This window comes from Artemia sp. Qi Xiang Cuo, chromosome 9 (genome assembly GCF_049724085.1).
Source record: "Artemia sp. Qi Xiang Cuo chromosome 9, ASM4972408v1, whole genome shotgun sequence".
Taxonomy (NCBI): Eukaryota; Metazoa; Arthropoda; class Branchiopoda; order Anostraca; family Artemiidae; genus Artemia; species Artemia sp. Qi Xiang Cuo.
The window spans coordinates 76591965-76614395 of NC_142802.1; the positions used below are offsets into that span (position 1 = coordinate 76591965).

A 22431-nucleotide genomic window follows, 5' to 3' on the forward strand; every position below is an offset into this window, starting at 1 on the left:
TCGATATAATGAAAAACGATTCTCCATCATTAGACTATTGTATGAAGCTTCTACATTGTGGTCCAAATGCATTTACAAAATTTATTGATATATTGATTACGACACGACAAAATGATATTGTGGATATGCTTTTAATCATTAGTTTATAAATTTTGGACTTTTTTTCATAAGAAAGATGGTGCTCAAGGATGATTTACTCCTCTCTCTCTCTCAGACAATTTTTTTTTTTGTTGCTAGCTGAGTTTCATTGTGGTAGTGAGAGCGTTAACAAATGACAAAATTTTCAATAAATATCCGTTATGTATGTACACACAGGGCTGCTGGTCATCATGTGAGACTTGCACACTGATTGAGGAGTATGATGAAAAGTGTAGATTATGCAACCCGTGTAAATTGCATAGAGTATATGCTGTACAAATTAAAGGTTGTAATTCCTGTCTTGAGGAGGTGTGTGACTCTCATCCTAGAGGTCATCTATGCTCCAATTGTCATTATGATAAATTTAATCAGCGGGAGAGTACATATCCCGGTATTATTGTAAAGAATCCTAAGCGTGATGTTAGTTTATTTCTAGGAAATTGTTCTAATCATGTTTATATATAGTTATGGTGGGAGGAGACGGGTCAAAGATTCAAATGTTTGGACAAAAAGATAATATGGTTTATAAGTCATAGTTGTGAATACACAGGGTGTTATGATTATAAGCCCACTGATTTTTATTTGGTTGTGACGGAATGTGATTCGCCACTTGAGGACACTGTTTGTGAAATTGCTTCAAATAGTCAAATTGAAACATGTGAATTATATATAATGAATGAGAATAGTATCATTGACTATACAAAGAGATATGACAAGAGTGAAGTCACACTCTACTGTAGAAAATGTGACCCTGACATTGCAGTACATCAGGATCAGTACACTGTGAATTCAGATAATCTACCTGCACTAGTTGTCGACAAATACCTAGTAGTGGATGAAATATAAAGAGTAGAAAAGTCGTTTTATCATGTATATAAATTTTTTTATTAATAAACAATTTCACATACATCTTTAGAACATTTTATTCTTAGGGCACTAAAATCAATATTATATACACTTGTAAGTATATTCTCCACTAGAAAGTCGTTCAATTGAGGTAAGTCAACGTAGATGTCAAGAAACTGCTTATAGGTATAGCCACGACATCTGAACATGAAAAAGAGTAGTACATGAAAGCCACATGTCTTAGTCATTAAATCTTGTACTCTTCGTTGATTTTGAATAATGGTTTTCCCACTGCTTTCAATAAAGTTGCTGGGGTATGGAGTGTAGAATTTATCCGATAGGCCAAGAGGATCAAAAAATTCAATATTCCTTGCTGTTTGAAAGATGCATAGCCACTGACCGGTCGTCAAAGTCGATGGACTGCTATTAACAATGATTAGGGTATTGTTAACACTTGGAATTTTTTCAATGAAGTCCGAAGGTATGCAAAAGGACTTGTACTGGGACATGTATGAATCCATACTAAATACATTGATTATTTGTTTTGTGCTCATGGTGCAAGGTCTAGTAGAACACTGCCGTCGGGCGTGATTTCCCAATAGGTTTCAAATTGACTCAGTGATATTAGCGTGATACTCTCAGTCAGAGCATCGGTAAATGTACACTCTAAACGTACATTCCCTGTTCGTACTATGGTCATATCCTGAGTGCCTGACAAGTCCAAAACAATAACCACATGATTTTTTTAAAACATTGAATCGGTTATTCTATTTTCAAATAGTTGGGAGTCATGATATAGAGATTGCATGGTCACCTTATACAGATTTCTCTAGAATTTTTTGTCAAATGACTGAGTGAACAGCGGAATGTCGTTCACTCTGCACACAAGGCTATATAAACCAAGAAAATTAAAATCATGGGGGGATTCAGTCCAGGATCCAGCGTCATTGCACTCTTCACAAAGGCCAAAGCCAGTTTTTATGGGATTTCTACATTGATAAATGATGAATCACTATAGCGACGAGAGCCGTTTACACTGTGATGGTGGTTGGTGATGTTATGGGGGACAAAAAGTTTAATGTTGTTACCATTTGCTATTGACCTTTCAGCTGCTAATGGAACAGAGCTCATAACTTTTTTTTCTCGGACGTGGAGAATTACCGATGTGATAATGACATTTGCATTGGGTGCTGCTGGAAGTACTTATCTCAAAATTAAATTCGAAGGTGTCATCTGTAACCTTATATCTATATTGACATTGGGGGTAGCCATTGGGATATATTGAATATATCGTAATTTAATTTTACAACCAGATGATACTACTGAGTCGCTACTGTAGTAAACTCACCGTCAGCATCAAAACCTGATTGATATTCATAGCCCAGCGATTGTCCTCTCATCTCCTTGTACGCCTTTGGTGTCATCATCATAAATTGTCTGTAGCTTGCATAGTTTGATAAATTATTGCGAGTGCTCACCAATGTTCCATTAATAAATACATTAATTTGTTTGAATAGGTTGTGTAGAATACAGCTTTCATAGGACAGACCATCACCGGTATTTGGAGTTGTATTATCTGACTTTTTCTTCACCAAAACTTTTAAATAAATAAATTTTTATGAAAAATCAATGAATAATTATTAATTGTAAAATATTTTAAAGTTTATATTTTCATAGATTGGTTGTTGGGGATGAAATTGTTCATAGTAGCCATACTTGACACTGACATCAACATTTTCAGCATTGAATAGATTCAATGAGGAACTGATTGATGGATATGATTCCTTGTGGGGGAGATAAGTCATCTTAAGAGAAGAAATCCTTCTTTGATCTAACAATCTTTTTCTTTTTCTTCTTCTTCTGTTGCTTATTGGACTGCGTTGTTTTATTTCTCAAAGTCCTTGTTGATGTCCTTTGCTTCCTGCCTGGGTGGAGACTGATGAGTGAATGACGCGCACGCATCCTTTTCAATCCCTCCCCATTTTTTCAAGATTTTAGTTGCTCACCAACGGCTCTTGCTGAAGATCTAATATTTTCCTTAACACTCTCCTTGAAATTCTTGCCCTACCCCCAGTCGTGTAGTGTGGAGACAGAACAATTCGACGCAGCAGGTACAAGATAGTGTTTAGCAAGGGGTAGTGCAGAACGAAATAGCCTAGCAAATCAGCTACCAAGACCAAAACCAGACATTGTAGTACGCCCCTTGTAGTAGTCCAATCCATTGCCTATTTGACGTGGACTCAAAGCACCAACATAGCAATCGATATCGGGACAGACAAATGGAATTCTTCTATTGTTCATTTTTTTTTAGGTTATTGTACCGTCGTCGTTGACAATGGGTCGAAAATGACATGTAATCACTGCTAAGCCTTTTGAAATTGCTAGAGAATCACCTAATTCGGTTCTTAGTGTTAACTGACAGAGTTCCAAATATGAAGTGTTTACGGGAATATACTGAAGATGCTTTATATTGTAGTGGTGAACTGTTCTTGGTTAGTCTTTCGTTCAAGAACTCGTAGGAGGGGGATATTTGAATTACCAACCCTAAATGTTTCCACAAATGAAGCGTAGAGAAATATACAAGTGTCCGCGGAGAAGGCAGGTGGGTAGTCTGCAAAAGTGAAATTAGTGTTTCCAGCACTTCTACCATTGATTATATTGAGCTTAAAGCCAAGAACGTCCTTTAGGTTATGATTGAGAACAACCTTTTCACTGGCAATGGGTGAAACAATGTAGATCTTGCCCTCCTCCTTTGAATAGTTGAAATGAAAAGCTCCTTTTTTACGAGCAGAAATTGTTTTTTTGATAGTACGACATAAATCATTCATGCAGGTGAGCTCCTCGTAGGGTAATTCAACATATGGATATTCCATCCAATTGATTTTTTGAATTTGTTCTTGATCACCTGGTGGTGGTGGCCAATCATAGGGTCTAATTTTTATTTAATATTTACTATCCTTTCTCAGGATGTCATATGTATTTTTGAGAATACAGTCTACAAGAGCCACTTCATATGCACCGTCAAATTTGACGGCGGGGGAGAGTTTTGTCCAAAAATCACTTGTCGTATTCAAGTCGTTGTAGAGAGGATCGGAAACGTTGGACATGAAAATTACATAGAAATCATTGGGCATTGTCAATATCTTCAACACCGATCCAAGAATCAAAATCAGAGTTGTATCCTAGCCATCGAAAAAGTTACTTTCTCTTACCCCTGAGAGTTAATGTCTTTAAGACGTTGTCACTTTGAGAGATTTTAAGAGCATTTTTAAATGTCTGTGTTTATTATGCATCAAAGACATCTAGGATCTTCTCATACTTGGTCTCACTCAGTAGAGCCGCGATCGATTTATTGTCTAGTATTTTTGCCACCTTAAAAAGTGCGGTGGACCACAAGTAATTCCCCTTTTCAAAAACATTAGATGTTTTATTAATTCGAACGGCATCACCAACATTGAATTTATTTGTCATCTTCTTGACAGCCGACGATTCATTGGAACACTGTTTAAGAAAGGTTTCAATTGTATCATGATCAGAATGATGAACTTCCGTTGGCGTAGAGTTGGACAATCTTTCTTGAATTCGCCTCCTGGGTAAATAAAAAAGACAGTTCATCAAAGAAATTATGAAAAAATTGTAAGTAAGTAGCAAATTCCTTCTTGAATTCACCTGTTGGATAAACAAAAAAGACATTTCGTTCTAGAAATTATGACAAAATTCCAAGTAAGTAACAAACTCTTTATTGTTTTCATGACTTAGATACATGATGTAGAAATTTAATTCAAGAAATCATGAAAAAAATTCTCAGTAAGTAACAATTTCTTTCTTGAAGTCAACTCTTTGATACACAATGCGTAAATTTAATTTAATAAATTATGAAAAAAAACAATTTCTTTCTTGAAGTCAACTATTTTATACACAATACATAAATTTAATTAAATAATTTATTTACTTATTTTTAATTAATAAAAATTCTATTTTTTTTTTAAAATATTTTATAAAAAGAAAATAAAATAAATTAATTAAATTATGAAAAAATCGAAATTAAGTTACTTTTTTTTTTTCTCTTTATCAAATAAAATTCTCACTTAGCTACACGATGTAGAAATTTAATTAAAGAAATTATGAAAAAATTCTCAGTAAGTAACAATTTCTTTCTTGAAGTCAACTCATGGATACTCAATACGGAAATTTCATTCAAGAATTTCATGACTTAGATACACGATGTAGAAATTTGATTCAAGAAATTATGAAAAAATTCTCAGTAAGTAACAATTTCTTTCTTGAACTCATCTCTTGGATACACGATATGGAAATTTAATTAAAGAAATTATGAAAATATTTGTAAGTAAGTAAAAAACTCTTTATTGATTTCACCTCTTGGATATACAGTACAGATACTTCATTCAAGAAATTACGAAAAAATCGTAAGTAAGTAACTTTTTTTTCTCTTTATCAAAAACAATTTTCACTTAGCTAAATGATGTAGAAATTTAATTCAAGAAATTATTGAAAAATTCTCAGTAAGTAACAATTTCTTTCTTGAAGTCAACTCTTGGATACGCAATACGGAAATTTCATTCAAGAAATTATGAAAAAATTGTAACTAAGTAGCAAATTCTTTCTTGAATTTAGCCGTCTGACAAACAAAAAAGACATTTCATTCAAGAAATTATGACAAAATTCTAAGCAAGTAACAAACTCTTTATTGTTTTCACGACTTAGATATACGACATAGAAATTAAATTCAAGAAATTATGGAAAAATTCTCAGTCTAAGTAGCAAATTCTTTCTTGAATTCACCTGTTGGATTAACAAAAAAAAAACATTTCGTTCTAGAAATTATGACGAAATTCTAAGTAATTAACAAACTCTTTATTGTTTTCACGAGTTAGATATAAGACGTAGAAATTAAATTCAAGAAATTATGAAAAAATTCTCAGTCTAAGTAGCAAATTCTTTCTTGAATTCACCTGTTGGATAAACAAAAAAAACAAAAAAAAGACATTTCGTTCAAGAAATTATGACAAAATTCTAAGTAAGTAACAAACTTTATTGTTTTCACGAGTTAGATATAGGATGTAGAAATTAAATTCATGAAATTATGAAAAAATTCTCAGTAAGTAACCATTTCTTTCTTGAAGTCAACTCTTGGATACACAATACGGGAAATTTCATTCAAGAAATTATGAAAATATTTGTAAGTAAGTAACAAACTCTTTATTAATTTCACCTCTTGGATATACAGTACAGATACTTCATTCAAGAAATTATGAAAAAATCTCAAGTAATTAGCTTTTTTTTCTCTTTATCACAAACAATTTTCACTTAGCTACAAAATATTGAAATTTAATTCAAGAAATTATGAAAAAATTCTCAGTAAGTAACAATTTCTTTCTTGATGTCAACTCTTGGATGCACACAACACGGAAATTTCATTCAAGAAATTATAAAAAATATATGTAAGTAAGTAACAAGCTCTTTATTGATTTCACCTCTTGAATATACAGTACAGATACTTCATTCAAGAAACGTGATTAAACACGTTTTGAAACTACATGCTATTTGTATGCCTTTCCTTGGCACCTTTCCAAACGATCGGGGAGTCCCCACTGGTTCCTACACATTGCTCAAAAGTGAGCAGTACGATAACTCCACGTTTTCAACCAGACTGGGTTCTTAGGGACCAATCAGGAGAGATATGCACAGTCGACATAGCTTTATTTGATTTTCTTTAAGGTTCATTTAGACGAAGTTACGTGCGCGCACGTAACCTCGTCTAAATGAACCTTAAAGAAAATGAAATAAAGCTATGTCGACTTTGCATATCTCTCCTGATTGGTCCCTAAAAAACCAGTCTGGTTGAAAACGTGGAGTTTTCGTACTGCTCACTTTTTGCAATGTGTAGGAACCAGTGGGGAATCCCGCTCGTTTGGAAAGGTGCCAAGGAAAGGCATACAAATAGCATGTAGTTTCAAAACGTGTTTAATCACGTTTCTTGAATGAAGTATCTGTACTGTATATTCAAGAGGTGAAATCAATGAAGAGCTTGTTACTTACTTACATATATTTTTTATAATTTCTTGAATGAAATTTCCGTATTGTGTGCATCCAAGAGTTGACTTCAAGAAAGAAATTGTTACTTACTGAGAATTTTTTCATAATTTCCTGAATTAAATTTCAATATCGTGTAGCTAAGTGAAAATTGTTTGTGATAAAGAGAAAAAAAAGCTACTTACTTGCGATTTTTTTATAATTTCTTGAATGAAGTATCTGTACTGTATATCCAATAGGTGAAATTAATAAAGAGTGTGTTACTTACTTACAGATATTTTCATAATTTCTTGAATAAAATTTCCCGTATTGTGTATCCAAGAGTTGACTTCAAGAAAGAAATGGTTACTTACTGAGAATATTTTCATAATTTCATGAATTTAATTTCTACATCCTACATATAATTCGTGAAAACAATAAAGTTTGTTACTTACTTAGAATTTTGTCATAATTTCTTGAACGAAATTTCTTTTTTTTGTTTTTTTTTGTTTATCCATTTGTATAAGTCATGAAGAAAATTTTTTCAGTTGCTGAGGATTTTTTTCATTATTTCTTTATATTATTTTATACTTGTAACATCTAACTCTTTAAAGCAATAAAGTTTTTCGCTTTCTAAGTCTTTTTTCAAACAATAGATTACAAAAAGTTTTTTTTTTGTTTATACAACAGTTGAATTAAAGAAAGAATTTGCTACTTAGACTGAGAATTTTTTCATAATTTCTTGAATTTAATTTCTATGTCGTATATCTAACTCGTGAAAACAATAAAGAGTTTGTTACTTACTTAGAATTTTGTCATAATTTCTTGAATGAAATGTCTTTTTTGTTTGTCAAACGGCTAAATTCAAGAAAGAATTTGCTACTTAGTTACAATTTTTTCATAATTTCTTGAATGCAATTTCCGTATTGCGTATCCAAGAGTTGACTTCAAGAAAGAAATTGTTACTTACTGAGAATTTTTCAATAATTTCTTGAATTAAATTTCTACATCATTTAGCTAAGTGAAAATTGTTTGTGATAAAGAGAAAAAAAGTTACTTACACGATTTTTTCATAATTTCTTGAATGAAGTATCTGTACTGTATATCCAAGAGGTGAAATCAATAAAGAGTTTGTTACTTACTTACAAATATTTTCATAATTTCTTGAATGAAATTTCCATATTGTGTTTCCAAGAGACGACTTCAAGAAAGAAATTTTTACTTACTGAGAATTTCTTCATAATTTCTTGAATCAAATTTCTACATCGTGTATCTAAGTCATGAAATTCTTGAATGAAATTTCCATATTGTGTATCCATGAGTTGATTTCAAGAAAGAAATTGTTACTTACTGAGAATTTTTTCCTAATTTCTTGAATTACATTTCTACATCGTGTAGCTAAGTGAAAATTGTTTTTGATAAAGAGAAAAAAAAGTTACTTACTTGCGGTTTTTTCATAATTTCTTGAATGAAGTATCTGTACTGTATATCCAATAGGTGAAATCAATAGAGTTTGTTACTTACTTACAAATATTTTCATAATTTCTTGAATGAAATTTCCGTATTGTGTATCCAAGAGTTGACTTCAATAAAGAAATTGTTTTTTTTTCATAATTTCTTAAATGAAATTTCCGTATTGTGTATCAAAGAGTTGACTTCAATAAAGAAATTGTTAATTACTGAGAATTTTTTCATAATTTCTTGAATTAAATTTCTACATCATGTATCTAAGTCATGAAAACAATAAAGAGTTTGTTACTTACTTGGAATTTTGTCATAATTTCTAGAACGAAATGTCTTTTTTGTTTATCCAGCAGGTGAATTCAAGAAGGAATTTGCTACTTACTTACAATTTTTTCATAATTTCTTTAATGAACTGTCTTTTTTATTTACCCAGGAGGCGAATTCAAGAAAGATTGTCCAATTCTACGCCAACGGAAGTTCATCATTCTGATCATGATACAATAGACACCTTTCTTAAACAGTATTCCAATAAATCGTCGGCTGTCAAGAAGATGAAAAATAAATTCAATGTTGGTGATACCGTTCGAATTAATAGAACAACTAATGTTTTTGAAAAGGGGAATTACTTGTGGTCCACATAACTTTTTAAGGAGGCAAAAATCCTAGACACTAAACCGATAACTTATCGCCTGCGTGATACCAAAGATGAGGAGATTCTCGACGGCTTTTATGACTATGAACTACAAAAAGTTAAAAATGCCAGTGAAATCTATCAAATTGAAAAGATATTAAAGAGACTTACTCGCGGGGGTAAGAAACAGTAACTTGTTCGGTGGCTAGGATGCAACTCCGATTTTGATTCTTGGATCGGTGTTGAAGATATTGACACTGCCCAATGATTTCTATGTAACTTTCATGTCCAACGTTTTCGATCCTCTTTACAATGACTTGAATACGACAAGTGATTTTTGGACAAAACTCTCACCTGCCGTTAAATTTGGCGGTGCATATGAAGTGGCTCTTGTCGACTGTATTCTCAAAAATACGTGTGACATCCTGAGAAAGGATCGTAAATATGAAATAAAAATTAGACCCTATGATTGGCCGCCACCACCAGGTGATCAAGAACAAATTCAAAAAATCAATTGGATGGATTATCCATATATTGAATTACCCTACGAGGAGCTCACCTGCATGAATGATTTATGTCGTACTATCAAAAAAAGAATTTCTGCTCGTAAGAAAGGAGCTTTTCATTTCAACTATTCAAAGGAGGAGGGCAAGATCTACATTGGTTCACCCATTGCCAATGAAAAGGTTATCCTCAATGATAACCTAAAGGATGTTCTTGGCTTTAAGCTCAATATAATCAATGGTAGAAGTGCTGGAAACACTAATTTTATTTTTGCTGACTACCCACCTGCTTTCTCCACGGGCACTTGTATATTTCTCTACGCTTCATTTGTGGAAACATCTCGGGTTGGTAATTCAAATGTCCCCCTCCTACGAGTTCTTGAACGAAAAACCAACCAAGAACATGTTCACCACTACAATATTAAGCATCTTCAGTATATTCCTGTAAACACTTCATATTTGGAACTCTGTCAGTTAACGCTAAGAACCGAATTAGGTGATTCTCTAGCAATTTCAAAAGGCTTAGCAGTGATTAAGTGTCATTTTCAACCCATTGTCAACGACGACGGTACAATCACCTAAAAAAATGAACAATAGAAGAGTTCCATTTTTCAGTCACGATGTCGATTTTTATGTTGGTGCTCTGAGTTCACGTCAAATAGGTCATGGATTGGACTACTACAAGGGGCACACTACAATGTCTGGCTATGGTCTTGGTAACTGGTTTGCTAGGCTATTTTGTTCTGTACTACCCCTTAGCAGAAAATATCTTTTGTCTGCTGCATCGTATTCTTCTGCCTCAACGTTAAAAGACTGGGATCGGGCAAGAATTTCAAGGAGAGTGTTAAGGGATATATTAGATCTTCAGCAAGAGCCGTTGGTGAGCAATAAAAATCTCGACAAAACGGGGAGGGATTGAAAAGGACGCGTTCGCGTCATTCACTCATCAGTCTCCTCCCAGACAGGAATCAAAGGATATCAACAAGGACTTTGAGAAATAAAACAACGAACTCCAATAATCAACAGAAGAAAAAGAAAAAGAAAAAGATTGTTAGATCAAAGAACGATTTCTTCTCTTAAGATGACTTATCTCCCTCACAAGGAATCATATCCATCAATCAGTTCCTCATTGAATTTATTCAATGCTGAAAATGTTGATGTCAGTGTCAAGTATGGCTACTCTGAACAATTTCACCCTCAACACCCCCTCTCGGACACTATACACTTTCAAATATTTTCCAATGACGACTATTTCATTGATTTGTCGTCAACATTTATTGATTTAAATGTTGTGGTGAAGAAAAAGTCAGGTAATACAACTCTAAATGCCAGCGATGGTCTCTCCTATGAAAACTGTTTTCTATACAACCTATTCAAACAAATTAATGTGTTTATTAATGGAACATTGGTGACTGCTAGCAATAATTTAACAAACTATGCTACCTACATACAATTTATGATGATGACACCAAAGGCGTACAAGGAGATGAGAGGACAATCGCTGGGCTATGAATATCGAACAGGTGTTGATACTGACGGTTAGTTGACTACTGCAGTGACCCAGGAGTATCATCTAGTTGGAAAATTAAATCATGAGATATTCAATATATCCCAATGGCTACCCCCCAATGTCAAGATTGACATAAAGTTACAGATGGCCCCATCGAATTTCATTTTGAGAAAAACACTTCCTGAAGCACCCGATGCAAATGTCATTATCACATCGGCAATTCTCCACGTCCGAAAACAACAAGTTATGAGCTCTGTTGCATTGGCAGTGGAGAAGCTAAGAGCCAATGGTAACAACATTAAACTTCTTGTCCTCGATACGATCACCAATCAATGTCACACTGCTGCTGGTTTTCGTAGCTATAGTAACTCATTATGTATATATGAAGAAATTTTTTAAAAATCACTATTGACCCTTTGGAGGAATGGCAACGTTACTGGATCCTGGACTGAATCTGTCCATGATTTTAATTTTTTCGGTGTATCCCATTTCGTGCGCAAAATGAACGGCATTTTACTGTAAACTTAGTGATACGGCAAAAAATCAACTATAACTCTGTATAATTTGACCATACCGTCCCTCTATATTGACTCCCCACTCTTTGAAAATGGAATAACCGATTCGATGTTTTCAAAAAATCATGGGGTGATTGTTTTGGACTTGGTCAGGCACACAGGATATGACCATAGTACGAACAGGGAATGTACGTTTAGAGTGTACATTTGCCAATGCTCTGACTGAGAGTATTACACTAATATCACTGAGTCAATTTGAAACCTATTGGGAAATCACACCCGACGGCAGTGTTCTACTAGACCTAGCACCATGAACACAAACCAAATAATCAACGTATTTCGTATGGATCCATACATGTCCCAGTACAAGTCCTATTGCATACCTTCGGATTTCATTGAAAAAATTCCAAGTGTTAACAATACCCTAATCATTGTTAATAGCAATCCATCGACTTTGAAGACCGGTCATTGGCTATGCATCTTTCAAACAGCAAGGAATATTGAATTTTTTGATCCTCTTCGCCTATCGTATAAATTCTACACACCATACATGCTAAACTTTATTGAAAGCAAATGGAAAACCATTATTAAAAATGAACGAAGAGTATATGATTTTACGAGTAAAACATATGACTGTCTCTAACTGCTCTTTCATGCTCAGATATCTTGGTTATACCTACAGGTATTTTCTCGACATCTATTTTGAATTACTTCGATTGAATAACTTTCTAGTGGAGAAAATACTTACAAGTGTATCCAATATTGATCTTAGGGCCTTAAGAATAAATGCTATAAAGATGTATGTAAAATTGCTTATTAATAAAAATTTATATACATTATAAAACGGGTTTTATACTCTTTGGATCTCATCCACTGCTAGATAATCGTCGACAACAGCTAGTGTAGCTAGATTATCAGGAGTCGCTGTGCACTGATCATGATGCAGTGCAACGTCAGGGTCACATTTTCTACAGTAGAGTGTGACTTCACTCTTGTCATATCTCTTTGTATAGTCAATGATACTGTTCGAATTAATTTTATATAATTCGCATGTTTCAATTTGCTTATTTGAAGCAATTTCGCAAACAGTGTCCTCAAGTGGCGAATCACATTCTGTCACAGCCAAATAAAAATCAGTGGGCTTATAATTATAACACCCATTGTCTTCACAACGATGACGTAGGAATCATATTCTTTTGTTTTTCCAACAGTTGAATCGTTGACCCGGTTCCTCCTCCCAGAACAATCTAAAACCACGACGATACCAATCTCGTAGCAATAAACTAAAATCACGGTTAGGATTCTTTCCAATCATACCGGGATATGTACTCTCCCACTGCTTGAATTTATCATAATGACAATTGGAGCATATGTGACCTCTAGGATGAGAGTCACACACCTCCTCAAGACAGGAATTACAACCTTTAATTTGTACAGCATATACTCTATGCAATTTACACGGGTTGCATAATCTACACTTTTCATCATACTCCTCAATCATTGTGCAATTCTCACATGATGACCAGCTGCCCTGTGTGTACATACATAACGGACATGTATGGAACATTTCGTCATGTGTTAATGCTCTCACTGCCATAATGAAACTGAGCTAGAAACAAAGAAAATATTTCTGAGAGAGAGAGAGGAGTAAATCATCCTTGAGCACCATCTTTCTTATGAAAAAAAGTCCTAAATTTCTAAACTAATGTTTAAAAGCATATCCACAATATGATTTTGTCGTGTCGTGATCAATATATCAATAAATTGTGTAAATGCATTTGGACCACGATGTAGAAGCTTCATACAATAGTCTAATGATGGAGAATCAGTTTTCATTATATCAACAAGCATTCCCCGAGAAAATATCTTCCTTTTAATAGACAACAATATAAAATAATAATATATAATTAAACTTTCTTAAATATTAAATATATTCCTCATTATTAGATATTTATTCAATATATCAATTTTTTTTTTTTTTTTTTTTTTAGTCCTAAAAATATAACTATCAAATTAAAAAAAAAAATAATTTCTTTTTTCTAATATATGAAATATACGCTTTTCTAATATATAAAAAGAAAAAAAATACCATTGATTTAAAAACTGTTCTATTGAATATTATGACAATAATGATAATCATTTATGCATTTTGTTCGCATCAATATATTTCGATATGATATCTAATTCTGAAAGGAGTTAATTTATGTTGAGAATGTTTACTTTTCCAGAAAAACATAGATGCTCATCCTGCTTAAACTTGCTTAATGATATCACATATCTCGCATACATAATGTCCCATTCAAGACATATTCTACAGCCAGCGGTTATTTCCACAGCTACATTAGGTACTCGTATATCGCTGCTGCTGCTGCTGTCGGTTCCATCATTAATCTCCAATAGTGTAAATGCACCACTCATTTTTTTTTTCACTAATATCCTTGCAAATAAACTATTCTCTTTGAATTCAATTCTCTTACTAATATGAAGTACAATGAAAATTACACCTTATATCCGAATCCAACTACTCATCAAGTAGTTAGAGTGACCGTCGCTCTCTCTCTGTTTGACCTCCAAAATATGGATGTCATAATAGAAAAACCGTCTGGTAAGGTAAGTATCGTTCATTGTAATAGGCAAATGACCCTGGTAACCCCACTTACTTAAAAATATACACACATATCTATGCCTCAGGCGTAAGTTTGAATGTAAGTTTTTAACTAATTGGGTGCTTACTACTTATGAAAGGGGCTGTCCCCTCCTCAACGCCTCGCTCTTTATGCTAAAGTTTGACTTTCTCACAACTCTTATTTTTTTAAACAATAAAAAACTTTAGCGTAAAGAGGGAGGCGTTGAGGAGGGACAGCCCCTTTCATATACGGAATAATTTCTGTTCGTCCTAAGTTTTAACGTCGTTCCTTACTTTCGGTTAAAGAAAACTTGTTGTTTTTATTTAATTCATAAAAAGACGAATAGAATGAAAAGTAAACCAAAATATTGCGACAATTTTAAGAATCTTGACATTTCATGTCGGGTTTTGGGGAATATATCTCTTAATGTCCAAGCGTTATCCATTAGCATACCAGAAAAATACATTTCATTGTTTTCAGTATAAAGAATTTAGGCTCCGTTAAAATGAAAATTGAAGTAAGTCTTACCTTTGCAAAATCTGTGTTAAAGTTTTCCTTTTCCTCGTTTTTTTTTTTGTAAGACCCCAATCGTGGATTGAAACAAACAGAAAAGTAAATCCCTCTATTTTTGCCTGTATATATTACTTTCTTTTATACCTGTGGTATCCAGTGGTTTTAACTTTTTAGGATCTCGAAATTTTATGAAGCAAAGTAACCACACCCAGCTAAAAAGAATAACTACATTTCCAGCGTTTTTATTATCGCATATTGCAGACTGTCATGGCTCTTGCAAATTATACTATAATCAAAATACTATTAGATGACCTAAATAGTGAAACAATGAGAAAAGGGGAGACTACTGTCCTGTGAACCCCAGTTAAAATGTGTGCTTTACTTCTGTTGGTTTATATTTGTGACGTATTTTTGTAAGCCAATCACATTACTCCTTATTTCTCGAAAGAAACATAGCCAAATCTAAACAGACAAATCTAAACATACAAAGAAATGCAATGTTTTGAGAGACGAATAATTCCGCCTTTTAAATAGTGGATTAGTTAAAAACCAACAAATTTTTTGAGCCATTTTTTACAATTAAGCTTTCTGTTGTTAATTGTTCAGTTGACAAAGGTTTGCTGCCACCGATGCTAAAGGAATTACTTATATCCGGAAGCAAAGGTGGTCCAAAAGACGTATGCTTCCCTAGCAGAAATTTGTTTTCGGCAAAGGTCGATTTCGCCGCTCTTATTCAAGAGGATACAATTCGGAAAAAGCAAATGACCAATGTCCATAGCCAGAGTTTTGTCAATTGACCGGAAAGCTGAAATATTGTGAAAACTATCTACTTTTAATCACGCTGCACCTCAACCCATCTTGGATAATGATTTAGATTTATTTTATTTTTGCTTGATTGATGGAACCATCGTCACGGTTCATGCTGTTTACAATTAGTCTTGCAATTACATCCATAATATCGAAGATAATTAGAAACCTGTCTTTGCCTGATGTTCATATCTTGGCTGCTATTGTTGTGTTTTATAATATAAATCAAGTTCAGTAGTTATTTTAGCCACATAAATTTGACTTCATTAATCATGCATTCATTCAAACATGTCCAGCATAGTGCAAAAAAAGGAAAAAAGAGTGGAGAGAGAAGTGCTAGCTATGCCAAGATAGGCTGTGACGGTAGTTGAATCAAACAGTTCGTGGTAACAAACTGTAAGTAAGGAGTGATTCGGTTCAAAAGCAACCGAAACTCTCAAAAAACAGAATTTTGATACCAATAGATATATCAAAAGAATCGGCTTATTATGTGATTTCAAATATGTAAATTTCATTTACAAAGTACGAGAGGTACGAGTACGAAGTACAAGAGGAACCGCTGGCTCGGACATTCGGTTTTGCACTTGGTCGAACGGCCAATGGTGCGAGGCTACGTCCGTGTGATTATACCTGAATGCCTCTGAAGGTAGAATCTGTGCTGGGGTTCACAACGGTACCGTGTGTTCGGACTCACTGGTGGCTAATCGTAACCTGATGGTGGCTAAAGTTTAATCTTGCCTATCAAAGGTTACGAGCCTGAGAAACATCCTGATTTTCGAAAAAATGAGGAAACATCCCCTAAAAGTCAAGTGATCTTAATAAAAAATATACCATCAAATTCGTATCAGAGAACCCTACTGTGTAGGTTTCAAGCTCTATCTGCAAAAAATGTGGAATTTGTATTTTTTGCCAGAAGAAAGATCACGGATGCGTGTTTGTTTGTTTTTTTTCCCAGGGGTGATCGTATCGACCCAGTGGTCCTAAGTTATTGAGAAAGGACTCATTCGACCGGAAATTGAAAGTTCTAGTTCCCTTTTTGAGTGACCAAAAAATTGGAGGGCAACTAGGTCCCCTCCCCCGTCCTTTTTTTACCAAATTGTCCGATAAAACTTTAGAGATATCCATTTTGGTCAGCACAGTTTAAAGGCCGAGTAACCACGCTTTTGGGTGTGTCATGATCCCCCACAGTCCCAGGGGAAAGGTCTTTAAGTTATAAAATTTGCCCATTGTTTACGCATATTATTTGTTATTGGGAAGCATGCATACATTCTCCGGTGGGGGAGGGGACAAATTTTCTGCTGAGGGTTTTCCACTGGGAAATTTTCCATGGGGAGGGAAGTTTCCAGGGAGTGAGCTTGTCCGGGGAAATTATACACTGCGGGAGTTTGCCAGAATTTTTATACAATTTTTTTTTACGTGTCTTGCTTTCTCTTTTCCGTTTCAACTTTACGCACGGAGTGATTAAGAGTAATTGTCCCGGGATTGAATTTTCACCGGGATTGAATCGTCTAGAGGATATTTGCGTGGGGAGGGGGTTTCTTCGGGGAGGTGGGGCCAGAATTCCTGGCATTATTTAAAAAAACAGTCAGAAATTAAATAAAACAGAAGTTTTTATAACTGAAAGTAAGGAGCAACATTAAAACTTAAAACGAACAGAAATTATTACGTACATGAGGAGGGTCGCCTCTCCTCAATACCTCACTCTTTACTCTAAAGTTATTTTTAGAACTTTTAAAAGAGCTTATTATTCTAATTAAACGGCCTTTATGATTAACGGCGTTGAGGAGGGCCTGTCCCCTCCTCAACGCCTTGCTCTTTACGCTGAAGTTTTTATTGTTTTAAAAAATAGAGTTGTGAGAAAGAGTCAAACTTTAGCGTAAAGAGCGAGGCGCTGAGGAGTGGACAACCCCTTTCATATACGGAGTAATTTCTGTTCGTCTTAAGTTTTAATGTTGCTCCTTACGTTCAGTTGAAAAAACTAGTTTTGTTTTATTTAATTACGCTTAGGAGCGGATTCCATGTCGCCAGGTGAAAAAACCTCTTTATCTGGGAAAATGTCGGCCTCCTTTCTATTTCAGATTTATTATAAAAGTTTTTTTTTTAATGAAAGTAGAGGGTGATTCTAAAGCTCCAAAAGAACAGAAACTACATATCTAGGGTACGGGTCGTTGAAGTGCTAAAGTAACCGTGACTCATGAGTCACACTTGAGGAACAACACAAGCAATAGTGTCTGTCGGTTTGGACTCAAAACTTCAGGAAGTAGAAAAAAACCTAGCTGCAGATCCCTAACAAATTTCGTTGAGATTGTCAAAATTCTTTTTTCATGGAATAATTTTAACATCACGCTCCCCCTTCCCCCCAAAAACTCAATAAAAATTAAAGAGCTATCCATGACGAGCAGTTATAAAGTCATCTAATAAATCGAACCTAAACGAGTAGAAATTGCTGTTAATGAATAAATGAAACTCTAAAGGAATATATTATAAAATGGCTATTAAAATATAACTTAAAACCAACAGAAATTACCACAAACAAGTGAAGGAATACTGTCTCCTAAACCTTTTAAAGGTCAGAGTATCATCTCCGCTTTTTCCGTGAACTGTGTCTGATAGCTCGTTACATTGCAAAAACGTTAAAGTTGACTGGTAACAAAAGATGTTTAGGCCTTTGAAGACAAAACATATTTATTCCCCCCCCCCCCCTGTCCCTCCCTTTTCCTTCTCCAAGACTACCTGAAATTTTCAACTCCAGCCCCCAAGCTCTCACTCAAGTTTAAGAGAGCCTTTGATAAAACAGTTTGTAGAAGCAAACTGTAATGAAGAGCGACGTTTTGAATAGAAATCGAAACTCTAAAGGACGACATTTTACTTACAATAGGTGCAACAACAAAATCTATTATTTATGGTGATTCTAAATATACAAAACGTACTAATTTCAAAGCTGTCCACCATCAGTATTGGTACATATAAATTTATGAAATATTAAAAATAGAAATTACCCCCCCCCCCTCAAAAATAAGAGGTGTGACATATGTGAATATCCTAATGTTACTTTATATAAATTACGACATTTCTTATTTTTCTGTAGGTAGATTATTAAAAGATGATTAACGTTTCGAATTAACGTTTAAAAAGACGTTTAATGAACGTTTTTAAGCAACAAAAGGGATGACATCGCTGGAAACTATCACTTTCTAGCCCTTTAGCCTGAACTGGTCTAAAATGTTATCGAGAAAAAACTCTGAGAGCCTTTAAATGAAAAAAAAAACAAAAAAAAATAACAAAAAAAATATAAATACGACAAACGGGTCTATGGCCAATAGATGAAAACGAAGAAAAAAACAAGAACGAATATTTCGTCCGTATCAAACAAGGCGTCTTCAGCGTAGACAGAAAAATATAAATATAAACTAAAATAAAAATATACATAAAACTAAAACAGACTCACCTAAAAATATAATATTCAATTGCTTAAAATTTACAATTTGAAGCTACCTTCGTGAAACCACCTCACAAAAGTAACTGACTTTTACAAAAGTAGGATTTATTAGAGTTGCGTAGAGTTGTAGAGGAAGAGTCAAACTTTAGCGTAAAAAGCGAGGCGTCGAGGAGGGGACAGCCCCTTTCATATAAGGAATAAATTTTGTTCGTTTTACGTTCTAATGTCGCTCCTTACTTTCAGTTGAAAAAAATCTTTTTTTTATTTAATTTTTGAACGTTTTTGAATTAATACAGGTTTTGATTTTGGCTCACAGTACATGAATAATTAAAAAGAACTTTGTATAATAATTTTCCTTTTTTTTTGGCTAAATTGCTTTCTCGAAAGTTGATTAATTTTATTTACGAACGGTTTTTAGTAATAAATATACGTAACTTACGAATTAACTTACATAATGAACTTATATATTCATATATTTTTAATACGTATATTAGGGGGTTCGCCCCCAAGTCAATACCTCGCTCTTTAAGCTGAAGTTCGAATTTTGTTCCAATTCCTTAAGAATTACCCATTAATAAAACACGCCGTTAATTATAATAAAAAGCTATTATGAAAGTAATAAAATATCTTTGGCTTAAAAAGGGTGGTATTGACTAGGGGGCGAACCCAATCATATACGTAATAATTTCTGTTGGTTTTAAGTTTTGATGTTGCTCCTTACTTTCAGTTGAAAGACTTGTTTTTTTTATGTTTAAATTCTGATCGTATTTTTAAATAATGCTGGAAAATCCGGCACCCCCTTCATAGCAATGTCCCTTCACCCATGAAAACTTCCTCCATGAAAAGAGCATCCCACATAGCCCCCTCCCCCCCCCCACTACCAGAAAAAATCCCCCCTGAAAACGTCTGTATACTTCCCAATTGCCAATACTGTATGTAAACATTGGGTAAAGTTCATAACTTTCATCCCTCCCCCTGGGAACTTTGGGGGTTTAAGTTATCCTAAAAGACATAGTTATTATATTTTTGACCATGCGGAACAAAATGGATATCTCAAAATTTTGATCGGGTGACTTTGGGGGAAAAATGAGCGTGGGAGACGGCTTAGTTGCCCTCCATTTTTTGGTCACTTAAAAAGGGCATTACAACTTTTAATTTCCGTTCAAATGAGCCCTTCCATGATATTCTAGGACCCCTGGGTCGATACGATCACCCCTGGGGAAAAAAAACAAACAAATGAACACGCATCCCTGATCTTTCGTCTGGCAAAAAATACAAAATTACACATTTTTGCAGATAGGAGCTTGAAACTTCTAAAGTAGGGTTCTCTGAGACGCTGAATGTGATGGTGTTATTTTCATTAAGGTTCTGTAACCTTTAGGGGTTGTTTCCACCTTTTTTCGAAAAGCAGGCAAATTTTCTCAGGTTCGTAACTTTTGATGGCTAGGACTAAACTTGATTAAACTTATATATTTGAAATCAGCATTAAAATTTGATTCTTTTGATGTATCTATTGGTATCAAAATTGTGTTTTTTAGAGTTTCGGTTACTATTGAGCCGGGTCACTCCTTTCTTACACTTCGTTACCACGAATTGTTTGATTAAGTTTTTCTATATTAGGTACTAGCTTATACCAATATGAAAATCTTGATCGCAAAACCTCCTTTTGATCATGATCAAGAGAAAAAAATACATCAAGAGAAAAAAAATGATCAAGAGAAAAAAAAATGCTCCTGTTCCAAGAATGAGGATAGTAGCCTAAGTTAAATTAGTCTAAATGAATAAAGTTATTGACGCCCGGCAAAGTTTGCATTTGGCTATGGATATGATTTGTTTCTAAATGATTGATAATGGGTTTGGTATGCGCAAGTCTTAAAAAAAAGTCGGGAGAGAAACGTGCACCATCGAAATTTAAAAGGATATTTACCCTAATGAATTATCTGACCCTTACCCGATCCCTATTGAGCCAGCTATGTTCGATTCACTTTTACATGTACCTTCATGTTGCTTTGATATCATGTATTGAAATTTTTTATCTGAGACTTGAACACCCATTTTAAGTACATGCGTGTAGACAGTGCCTTATGCTGTTTCATAATTAAGAAGCCACAACTCATATCCACATTAGGTACTGGTGGTTATTTTTTTTGAACAGCCTTATGCCCTTTTTCAGATAAAGTGAGCGTTGAGGATTGTTATTAGCTGTGTTGCAACGTTAATGTTCAAACCAAAATGAATGGCAAAAAACTTGCTATATTATTTACTAATTTTTAAGCTGACGTAATGCGTCACGACTCTGGGAACTGTCATCTTTGAAACTCTGTTATAATTGCTATTAATGGTTATAGCGCTTATTATCGAACACAATATTTTTGTCATGCCAAAAATCTACTTTTCCCGCTTTTGTGCTTTTTCGCACACTGAATTTTTTAACATGTTCTTAGGTCTTTTCATTTATGGCTTCTCTCTCATTTTACAGCTCAAAGGATGATAACTATTATGACTATCCTTCAGGGAAGGGAGGTACTCAAAATTTTGAGAGGGGGAGTAACTTTGAAGAATTCCCAAAATATTCAAATTATAGGGATCATAAAGAAATTACAAGACATCATAAGAAATTTCGAGATTCCAGGGAGGAGAGGCGTTGAGGAGGAGACAGCCCCTTTCATATATGGAATAATTTCTGTTCGCTTTAAGTTTTAACGTCGTTCCTTACTTTCAGTTAAAAAAAAACTTGTTTTTTTTTATTTATACCGGATAAGGTCAATAATACTATCTATCTGACTTCCCAGACAACAAAATTCAAATTATTTAGATATAATCGCACATGATTTTTTGACTGTCTTCACGGCACATGGAAATGCACTTTTAATTGATATATTATTAAAATTTCGGCAAACTTCCAGGTCCGTGTCACCGAAGCATATGAAGATCCGTCGGATTCAAAATATTACTGTGAGCCGGGCGAAGACCGTCTTGCCAAGATTTATGGTGATGCTCAATATAGCCAACCATATTTGGAGTTAGTAAAGTTTAACAGAACAGGTATGCTTTTTGACTTCTTTTCATAATGACATACAAGTCTCTTTCATTAGACCCTCTGTTAAATAGCTTTCAAGGCCCAAGATCTGCCTACGTTCAAATTGCTGATTTCAGCTGTCCCTTTGAGAGTTATTCCGCATTTTGCTCTGTAATTATCATCTCCTTTTTTCTTTTGCAACAGAAGTTTTCTATACCTTTGTAAATTAGAAGTTTTACGAGTTGAGATATCGTTTTCCGATGTGTCTGTATATTTCAATGAGCACAAAAATATGTAGAAAATTACAATTTTCGGCTGAATGATGTGATTTTCTTTTAGCATATAATATAGATTATTTAAATCCAAATTGTATAAGTGTCTAGTAT

The 22431-nt window shown here is 34.1% G+C and overlaps 1 protein-coding gene across 1 annotated transcript in view; it reads left to right on the forward strand.

Moving 5' to 3' along the window:
- hwt (SH2 domain-containing adapter heavyweight) overlaps positions 1–22431 on the forward strand; it is a 251695-nt gene that overhangs the window by 108798 nt on the left and 120466 nt on the right. The window contains exon 4 of the mRNA XM_089094872.1: positions 21933–22071. Coding sequence (XP_088950998.1) covers positions 21933–22071 — 139 coding nt within the window. The remainder of the gene's footprint in view (positions 1–21932; positions 22072–22431) is intronic.